Source organism: Leuciscus leuciscus, assembly GCF_965113295.1.
Source record: "Leuciscus leuciscus genome assembly, chromosome: 19".
NCBI classification, from domain to species: Eukaryota; Metazoa; Chordata; class Actinopteri; order Cypriniformes; family Leuciscidae; genus Leuciscus; species Leuciscus leuciscus.
Window position 1 is genome coordinate 21,571,671 of NC_138743.1, and position 10,183 is coordinate 21,581,853.

At 37.7% G+C, this 10,183-nt stretch overlaps 1 protein-coding gene across 2 annotated transcripts; it reads left to right on the forward strand.

Annotated features, from left to right (window-relative positions):
- The first annotated feature begins 732 nt into the window (after window positions 1-732).
- Window positions 733-4,121, forward strand: LOC309482834 (protein FAM177A1). Of its 2 annotated transcripts, none has more exons than XM_082148388.1 (5): window positions 733-860; window positions 1,460-1,642; window positions 1,861-1,927; window positions 3,066-3,163; window positions 3,250-4,121. In XM_082148388.1, exons 1-5 carry the CDS (start codon window positions 792-794, stop codon window positions 3,451-3,453), a joined length of 621 nt encoding a protein of 206 aa, XP_082004514.1. In that variant the 5' UTR covers window positions 733-791; the 3' UTR covers window positions 3,454-4,121. The 2 variants fall into 2 exon arrangements, with proteins under 2 accessions (XP_082004514.1, XP_082004515.1); XM_082148389.1 differs by having other exon boundaries at window positions 3,253-4,121.
- The last annotated feature ends 6,062 nt before the right edge of the window (window positions 4,122-10,183 follow it).

Here is a 10,183-nt window from a genome sequence, read left to right on the forward strand (position 1 = left end):
ATATATGATTAAACATTCATGACTACAAATGCTTACACTTTGTGTCTTTAACTACTGTTTGCAACATCACGAAAAAGAAAGGAATTATATTATCTCAGTTCAATATTTTAGACGTAAACTCTGCACATATCAAATTTAATAAAGTATAGAGGTTGATTTTTTGGTGTAATATTTTGGTTATACGTACGTTTTTGGGGTAATAACATTTTGATTTTATTTACACAAATGTAGATTAGTTTAAGTTGCTCCAAGTTTTGTGGCATTTAAAAATTATTAGAAAACTTCATTTTAACCATCAAAGAAGCTGAAAAAAACAATGCCTTAACTATATTTAGTATATTTATATACAATACCTTACAAATATAGTATATTTGATAACCCCCTTAAATTTAATCTAATTTACTATCATTTTCTTTTATATATTTTAACATTTATTATTTAATTCTTTATTTTTTCGTTACACTTTATTTTAAAGTGTCTGTGTTACACTGTAATTATACATTTAAGTTCTGAGTAATATTAATTAACTACATGTACTTACTATAGGGTGTTTAACAATGATAATGGTTGTTTATTATTAATAAAACAAACAAATATAGGCTAAAATAAATTACGCTCCAAAACTGTAGGTGGCGCAGTTGTGATGATGTATTATTGTCTCCGCACGGGGACCAGGGACCAGCTGGCCTGGGACCGCTGTGACGTCAGGAGTGATGTAGTGGTGGACCCGCCCGCTCAGGACAGGACAGGACAGGACAGGCACTGGAAAGCGGAGTTTCAACACAATAGCGATGGCAGAAATATCCCTTTATCTCTCCAGCGTCAGTATAACTGTGACACATGATATGGACAATGACAAGGTAAACTATTGACCAATTTAAATCATGCCTAACGTTACATGACTGCATGTATCAGTTTTATTGTAGGCTACTGTTATCACTTATCTTTTAATTGAAGCATTCCCATTGCGCCTGGAATTAAATCACGGTCCTGGTCATTTCTATCACTATAAAGCTATAAAAACAAGCATATTAAACTGATGCTTATGCTTATTTACATAGAAACTAAAACCTGTCAAATGATACAGTATGTCTTTTCCACCAAAAGTTACTACATTAATACAAATTTAAATTTAGAAGAAAAAAAAGTGATATGGTATTATAGCTATTAACTGTCGTCTAATAAAGAAATGAGAATGTCTGAAAGTTTTGAAGCAGAACCATATTTTGTTTCTCTCTCTTTTTTTAATCAGACCCATGTACATTTAATTTGATATTAGAACAAATACAACAAACACAACTATACTGTAGTGTTTTTTAAACTACTATTGTTAATTTCTTTTTGTAATGGCATTAGGGTAATTTTATTCCCTCATTTCAGTTTAAAACCCCATCATATTGTACATAATCAACTTATTCCTAATATTGATGATCTATCATGTGTGTGTGACTGTGGACAGAGCTCTGGAAAAGAGAAAGAATATGAGTGTGTGGAGCTTGGTGATCTAGACAGAAAAGAGAAGACCCCACGCCGCATTATTCATTTCTCCAGCGGGGAAACCATGGAAGAATACAGCACAGATGAGGAGGAGGAGGACAAAAGACAGAACGCAAAGAAAGAACTTCTGTCTTCCATAGACACAGTAAGTATGTGTGTGTTTGAACAAATCCTCTGAATGGCCCTTAAAGGGATAGTTCATCATTTACTCACCCTCATGTCCTTCCAAACTCGTATGACTTCTGTGAAATGCAAAAGAAAATATTTTGTGTTCCACAGTAGAAAGTTGGTTTGAGACAATGATGAAAAATAAGAGTATGACAGTACATAAATATAACTGTATTTGTATCCTTTTTTTTTAAGTCCAAGCTGACTTGGGGTCCGTATGTCTGGTTTCAAATGTGGAGAGCAGCTACATCCACTATATCTGGTAAGTCTGACTGAAACACGCTCATTGGTTGACCAATCAAAACACACTGTCCAGCCAACCAATCAGAGTGCATTACGCTTTTCGGAAGGAGGGGCTTCATTGAGACAGGAACTAAATAGAGCGTTACTGACAGACTGGGAAGAGAGGAGCCTCAACAATGTAAAATATGTGGGAAAATAATGTTTTTAAACATTCAAGCATGAAAGCCTATTCTAGTATAGCCTGGTCCTACCAGACTCTCGTACATTTCATTTGAACGGAGTCTGCTTTAACTTCCTTGAAGGCGGGCACTCTGTTGAAGTTTAAAATGATTGGATCTGCCATAACCAATCGCTAACGTTTGGTCGTGACGTAACCCTACATCTCAAACTAGCGCACGACCTCAACGTCGTCGTTCTCAGCCACTTCCTCTGTTCGCCGATTGGACCGCCAAAAATTGGCCGGAGAAAACCCAAGAATATACCGCAAACCCAGACGGAGTACTGAAGGAAAATGAAAATTGAGCGGAAGTACGTAGGAGGCCGAAGCCAGGCTAATTCTAGTAGAGCCCAAAAACAAAATCAAGACTTTGTAAAAGGGCATAATAGAGCCTTTTTAACATCAGATCAGCTTCTACAAAATTAACAACAAATCTTAAAACTTGGAAAAAAAATCTTGATTTATTTATAATTATATGTACAGGCATAATGACTGAAATGTGCATAAGTAATCATGCCAGGGATTATAATCATAATTCAGGGATTAAAAAGGGTTTTCTGGCCTAATGTTTGTGTCTGTGGGAATAGCAATGAAATCTTCCTCGGGCCATTATGGATGATGTTAAATGATTATGACATGGCGGTTTTGATGTTTTATTCAAATATGCAAAACACCGAAACACGTTCGAGCTTCAACATGATTAGTTTTGTATGCTGCTTTCTAGTTTACGTTTAGTAAAGCTTTTCTTAAAGATTTTATTTTACTGTTCAAAATCCTTCATCTCTACAGAGATGCACTAAGCTTTTAAAAATGTAGCATCTTGTAAAGGCAGAACATTGAGACGCTGTATGAATGTTCAAGCGCTTGTTATCTCACCCGTTTGTTATGGTGTCAAACATTTGTAAATATTCATATTCTATAACCATCTCCCATCTTACAGCTTGTGACTACCTGGGTGAGCGAATGGCATCTCTTTTTGGCATCACCTCAGCTAAATACCAGTATGCCATAGATGAATACAGCAGGTCAAAGAGGGAGGTACTGCAGTCATTTATATTCATTTAATGTAAAAGGCTAGTATCAGAATTGGCATATTGTAATGTTTTTGTTGTTGTTTTTAACAGAAGGAGGAGAGAGCTGAAGATACACAGCTGTCTGAAGAGGAAGAGCACCTGTTTGAAGAGCAGCTAAATGATGAAGATGAGGACCCGAAGACCAACCAGCCCGAGACCAACAGTACTCAAGTACAGGTGACCAATGAGCTGGACTGTCAGACTTCTTTAGTGCCCAACACAGTTCACATCCCTGCACTTGTTACTAGCACTTAACCAACACAAGTATAGTCATATAAACACTAGTCTCTATTCTTTAAAGCACTTACCACAGGGACATAAACAGGCCCTGTAATAGATCTCCATGTTAACTTGTGACTTTAACTGCCTTAATGCACTGATCCTGGGCCAGTGAAACAATATGATACTGATCATGGTGCTAATGAGGAGATGAGCCAATTCTTCAGCCTCTGACCAAAAATGAATTTGTTCTGAAATGCCTCTCCGCTAACATGATTACACTGAACATTTCTACATAAGTGTTTTTTAATTGACTCTGTACAGTATGTATGTTTTATTATTATTAGTGTTATGAAGCATTTGATGGACTTATCCTCCATCAATCCAGAGACACATACCTCACACTGAATATTCAGTACTTATTTAATATACTGTTAATGCTTGATATTTGTGATGTCACTGTTTGTTTTTTAAAGAGAAAATGTAATTTTTTTTACCATTTTGTGTTTAACATGAATAAAATACTACAGTATTATTTCATACGAGTGTTTAGTTCAGGGTTCATACAGAGTTAGAAAAATACTTGATTTTAATCGTTACGTTTTCAAGGTGTTTGAATTTTGAATGTCGTCCTTAAAAACATCCAGTGTGATTAAAAGAGAAAAAAGCTATTTACGAAAATGAACCTTTATTAAAGATCAAGTCGTGGATCCCTTGCGTGAGTCTCATGTTTTGATGTCACGCTAGCGGAGGGAAAGGGTCCAAGATTTCTACTGAGGGGTTTTCTACTGACATCGTTATTTTAAAATCAATATGGAGTCACGTGTTAAGTTTTAATTTTATTTTTAAAGACAAGTGTGTAGTATTGTACTCTTGGCGATGTGTTTAGTGCTAGACAAGACTCTTTGCATTAAAGGTGCAGTAAGCAATTTCTGATGAACTGTTGAAACTAGATTGGACTGAGCAGCACAACACACTTGTAGCCAATCAGCAGTAGGGGGCGTGTCCACTCATGATGGAGGAGGATAGAGTGAGCCAATCAGCAGTAGGGGGCTTGTCCACTCATGATGAGGGAGGAGAGAGAGCGAGCAAGAGGGAGATTTGAAGAAAGACTGTAGAAAGTGAGATGGCTGTGAGACATTACAAAAGAGAAAAGGTCAGAGGAATATCATTGGACAAAGAAGGGCTATGATCAGCAAAGAGCTTTAGGACCCGTGTTGATATTAGAAAATCTTTCCAGTGCTGGAGAGACCTGAGCGGGAAGGCCTGAAAACAGACGTGAGGTTGCGTTGTTTCTGCTCCATATGTGAGTAACATTGGTTTTGCTCTTTCACAGGACCAAGAAGATATGCTGTTGTTGTAATGTTAGCTCTAATAACAGGACAGTTTTGAGTGTCATTGTTGGGCTGGAGCTGGTGAGCTGCTGGCGACTAACAACAAACACTTGCTTGTATTTACTCTTGTGTACTATATGTAATTTTTTTGTTCTTGTCATTGATGTGGCGTCTCACTTTATTTTTCATGAAGCATTATTTTGCTTCGCTTCTGCTATGATAAAGAGACATCCACTCTTGCATTGCGTGTTCATGCATTTTGGGGGCGGAGCAATGAAGGGAAGGGTGTGTTTGTTTGGGTTGATTTCAAATATCAACAGTTTCTCATAAATCGCTTACTGCACCTTTAAATTACTTTTAACGAATTAGAGACTATATGAGTGATCAGCTATTTTGCAAATATTGTGTTTATCATGCATACATAGCATTTTTTTGTGTATATGAAAGAATAGTTAAGCTAATAGTTAGATGACTGGGTGTAATTTATGAGCAAGTTTTAGCCTCGCCAATAATTACATTTCATTATAAAAACATAATTACAATGTCTAATAACCTGACTAGAGTTAGATAGCAAGCAATAGCAACAATGATTGTAAAGTGCTTTACTCTTAAACATAGCATGAACCCTGTAAGTTGGATGGATCTGAATGTGTTGTGTGGGTAGATTATGCTCTACTGTCCTCCCCGCTGATAGATACTGTTTTGTCTTAGGCAACAAAGGACTCAATGTCTGTGTGGTACTGAAGGCCAGTTGAGCATGTCCTCAGTGTAACCCTGCTCATATGAGTAAGGCTCAGACAGAGACACATTCATTATGATATGATCCAAATTAGCCTTATATACCCCATCAGGTTTATTTACAGTATATTTACTTCAATTTGCAAGCACATGATGCATATAACATGGCAATAAAATGGCTAATAATGAAGGGATGACTTTGAATTAATGTATTTTTATTTTTATATCTTGGTTCCAGATATTAAAAATATATATATTTATACTTCAATGGACAACGTAGATCACAGATGGAGATACTGGCACGGGTGGGATGGTCGGTACAGTCCGCACATGACAATCCATGCTATATTTCCACACTTAGACGGCCCCATGCTAACTAACGGTTTGCTCTTCTCGTCCCAGAGACGATCCTTCGGTTCCAAACACTCTCTTCTCGCAAGCCTGCTAGATAGGGGGAGAAAATCTTGTTAAGAGTAAAACCTATTAAACAGGTAAATGTTTTTACCTGAAATTGAAAATCATTTCAAGAAAGATTCAGGGCTCTTTCCACCTTTCAGGTTAATCAGGTTGAAGTTTGTTTTAATATAATATAGCAAAGACAAAAAAAAAAAAAAACTTAGTTATGAGTCCAATTAAGTGCTTAACCTAAACATTGGCAAATTTATTTATTATTATTTATTTATTTTCTTACCTGAAATTTTAAATCATCCTCATTCCTGGTCTTATGAGGTTTAAAACGACACTGGCTATTTTATATTTTATCACATGATAACCAAAGTGAATTTGCACAATTCCTCACATCATTTGTATTTACTGTATCTTATAGTTGTGCCTGAAATTGAAGAAAGATTCAACCCTAAAATAGTGTTAATTATGAATTCTATTAACAACCTAGACATATGTACTTTTTCTTACCTGAAAATGAAAATCAGCCCAAGAAAGATTCAGGCCTCTTTCCACCTTCATTCAAATGTTGCAGTTTGTTGTTTCAATCAAAAAAATAAAAATAGTGTTATTCAACCCAGAAATAGATACTTTTTCTTTCCTGAAAATGAAAATCATCTGATTGCCATTAAATATTACTAGAAATCTAAATTAGTCTGAATTACTTGACAGAAACCCCTAACCCCTAACCACTTTATTCACGATAAACAAACATCAATAGTCTGACTATGAATCCTAGCTTATTACATGTTGTAGAAGGAGTTTTAGTTTGTTCCTGCATGTTTTTTTCTCTATGCTTTAGCCTTTAGCTTAGTTCTGTGACATCATGGCGGCAGCAGGCGCCAATCTGTTGTCATGACAACCAGATTCTTTGTTGCTGGCTGAAAGACATTCAACAACGAGAGTATTAGGAAAAAACTTGAAATGGCAAAGAAACAGCTTTCTTTTTCTGCAAACCATATATTTAATTCAACTGAAAAAAGTCAGTGAGCCTAAACAGCTGAAACTGGGATAGGCTATAGTTACATTTTAGCCTAAATGTGTTCCCCAAAAGAGCCAGTAGATGGCGATGTTAACCGTTTGGTTTCAAAAAGAGACGATCAGACATCACTTACAAATCATTCTAAGCAGCTTCACAGGTGATGTAATATAAAGTTTTAGGCAATTCTGTTATGCAAAACAAAAACTGCAAGACACTGGCTCTGATCATCATGCATGAATGGAGATAAATGTAGATTTAAACATCCACTGAACATCCAAGCAGCATGATGTCTCTCTTTCTGTTTCTCATTCAAACAGATTGGCTTCAGAAGACGACATATAGTACAGAAGTTTTATGGGATACATACTTTTATGGTTCTTTTTATAAACATTTTGGAGCTAGATCCCCATTCACTTTTATTTAATGAAACAGATAAGCCAGTACTTTCTCTTGTGCTTCAAATGAAGAACAAAAGTTAAGGTTTTGGAATGGCATGACATTGAATAAACGATGACCATTTTTATTTGAGGTTGATTCATTTAGAAATGTGACTGGGACACAGATGTAACTGACAAATAAAGTATGAGTTCTTCCTGAAAAACACAAATTAAGAGCGATATTCATTGTAGATAACATTCATTTTGCCATGTTATTGGCGATGTTTTATAATCAGTGGGAAACCCCAGATTACACAAATATTTTAATGATAGTGTTTAGCAACAGTTGATGGCAGTGCTGGGCAAACAGCTATTGTGTAGTAATTGTAATACTGCTTTGTACCACACTCATCCATCACTTAATATTTAAATAGAGCTCAGAGTTTCAGTTTGTGGTTTACTTCATTATACATACATGTATTGAATCCCCTGAATGCATCACACGACAGCCAGTGACTTCCAAAAATAGGTCACACACCACATCTCTGGTCCTCTGTGATTGTACCCTTCACAAAGATTTGTTTCTAAACTAGCAGGGGGATTCTGTGTTATATGGTATATCCGTCTAGACTCTGCACACTTCAGAGATTGTTCACCCTTTCCGCCGTGGCTTTGCGTCAGACAGCTGCAGAAAAAGTGGGTGAGTCTGGGTTTTTTTTTTTTTTTTTTTTTTTACCAGGGAAAAAATAGACATGAATGTAGCTCTGCAGAGACTCCCAGGCTGAAAATAGATCTCGCTTCACTGCATGATTCGGAACAACTTCCCTTAATTCAAATCATTGTCCTGATCCCACAATGATATCGAACAACTGTCTGGATGTTGTCATGGTGCTGAATGCTCCCACTAGATATTTAAAGTCACTATGAAATCAAAATGGACCATTTTAATTTTTTATGAAATTTTGCAATATTTATTAAAAATTATTTATCTGTGCACATCATTGTTATTATATTTTTTTTATTCATGTGTCCTTCCCATAAACTTATTCAAAATCACTCTCTTCTCTGGTGATGTGTTCACTAGTGTGAGGGCGGGAAAACCTCTCAATCATCGACCAATAGCAAACCACAACCATCCAATTAATTCCTGATGGACAAAATCAAGTCTACAGTCCCTACATTTTTTCTTGTTGCCGTTTTTACTCAGATATGCATAACAAGAACAGACTATCACAACTTCCGACTTTCAGCAGTTGTGGCCTAATGGTTAGAGAGTCGGACTGTAACCCAAAGGTAGCAGGTTCGATTCTCAATAGGTAAATGTAGGTAGGGGAATGAATGAACACCCTCTCTTCTACCCTCAACTCCTTGAGCAATGCACCTATCCCCCAATCGCTCCCCGGGTGCCGCAGCAAATGGCTGCCCACTGCTCCGGGTGTGTGTGTCCAGGGTTTGCAGTGTGTGGCTCTTACAGGCCAGTAAGAGCTGTGCATGTTAGCCTCAAGAGGCGCACAGTGTTTAGCGTCCTTGTTAGCGTGCCCACCTCCCATTCCAGAGACCCCGGTTCTAATCCCGTTCAGAGAGGGTCAAGTAGGACTGATTATATCTGGTGCCGTGACCCGGATGGGAGTGAGGTTTGTGGGGTGAGTGTAACAGACGTTGGCCATTAAGAGCTGTGCGTGTAAACCTCACTCCTCTGAACTCAAGAGGCGCGCTAGCGGCTGATGTCTAAGCCGGAGACCCCGGTTTGAGTCCCACTCAGAGCAGGTCGAGTGGGCACAAGTATGGGTACTTGGCCTTCATGTCACAAAGTAGGCCCTGTCCCAAATGGCACCCTAAGCACTCGCGGTCTTCCTCTGAGTCCGCACTTTCGTGACGTAACGCCGCTTTGACTGTCGTGAAGAAGTCTGCTGCGGAGCTCGCATCAGTGCGGGCTCGGCAAAAGTGCGCATCGAGGGCACAAATCGACCGCTCGCGAGCACCCTTCTGAGACCTAAAATGACAAATGGGACACCCTACGGTCTCACGGTCTCACTGACTTAACGGACACGCGCACGTGGCAGCCATCGTAAGTCTACAAGACCATATGAAGTGCATATGAAGTGTGCCATGTGGGACAGGGCCGTAGTATGACAAAAGCAAAGCTGCTGTTGTACTGAATATCTGATTCGGTTGAGTGATCAGAAAACAAAATGGTTTAGCTTTCAAAAACCCAGTGCTGTAATACAAGAGCTCTACCCGCAGAGGGAGCCTCTAAAGTTAGTTGAATAAACTGCAAAATGTACGGCTGGAGTCGGGAACAATCGGGCCCCGCACAAATGGATCCGCACTGGGACCTGGGCAGGGGTTCCTAAACATTTTTGTCAGCCGTACCCTTTAGAAGTATTTATTTAATGTACCCCCTGAGATTTTAAAGATATTAACCACAATGCATGATCATTGTCACTGACATTCAAAGAAAACAGATAAAATATCTAATCTTTTTTTAGAATGTGTTTTATTTCAATTTTAAAATTTTAACTGCGATATGATGTTTAATTTCAAATGAAAATGTCCCATATTGCTACTGCTGGGACATCCAGACAGACAAAGAACTCAAAGACTCAACTGCTTATGGAAATAGTTGATTTTAAGGGTGCTCACATTTGGGTTCACTCTTTACAAGTACCAACTACTACAAGTTACAATAAAAATATGTTTTAAATTCATCACTTTCAAACATTTAAACCGCTTTTGACATGTCAAATCCTCAAGTTTTTATTTTGCTGGAATATTGTAGTATGCTGAGAAGTTAAAGAATGAGAAATATTTAATTTCATAGTCTTATGCTTGTCACATAATAAATTGACTGCGATAAAAGCATTGGCATATTCGTTTTGGAGTGACCTATA

Bases quoted from the DNA above. Each gene is read 5' to 3' on its own strand.
- LOC309482834 (XM_082148388.1), top strand. From the start codon at position 792: ATGGCAGAAATATCCCTTTATCTCTCCAGCGTCAGTATAACTGTGACA. The intron at 1,643-1,860 runs GTAAGTATGTGT...TTTTTTTTTAAG, and splicing joins TTCTGTCTTCCATAGACACA to TCCAAGCTGACTTGGGGTCC. The intron at 3,164-3,249 runs GTACTGCAGTCA...TGTTTTTAACAG, and splicing joins ACAGCAGGTCAAAGAGGGAG to AAGGAGGAGAGAGCTGAAGA.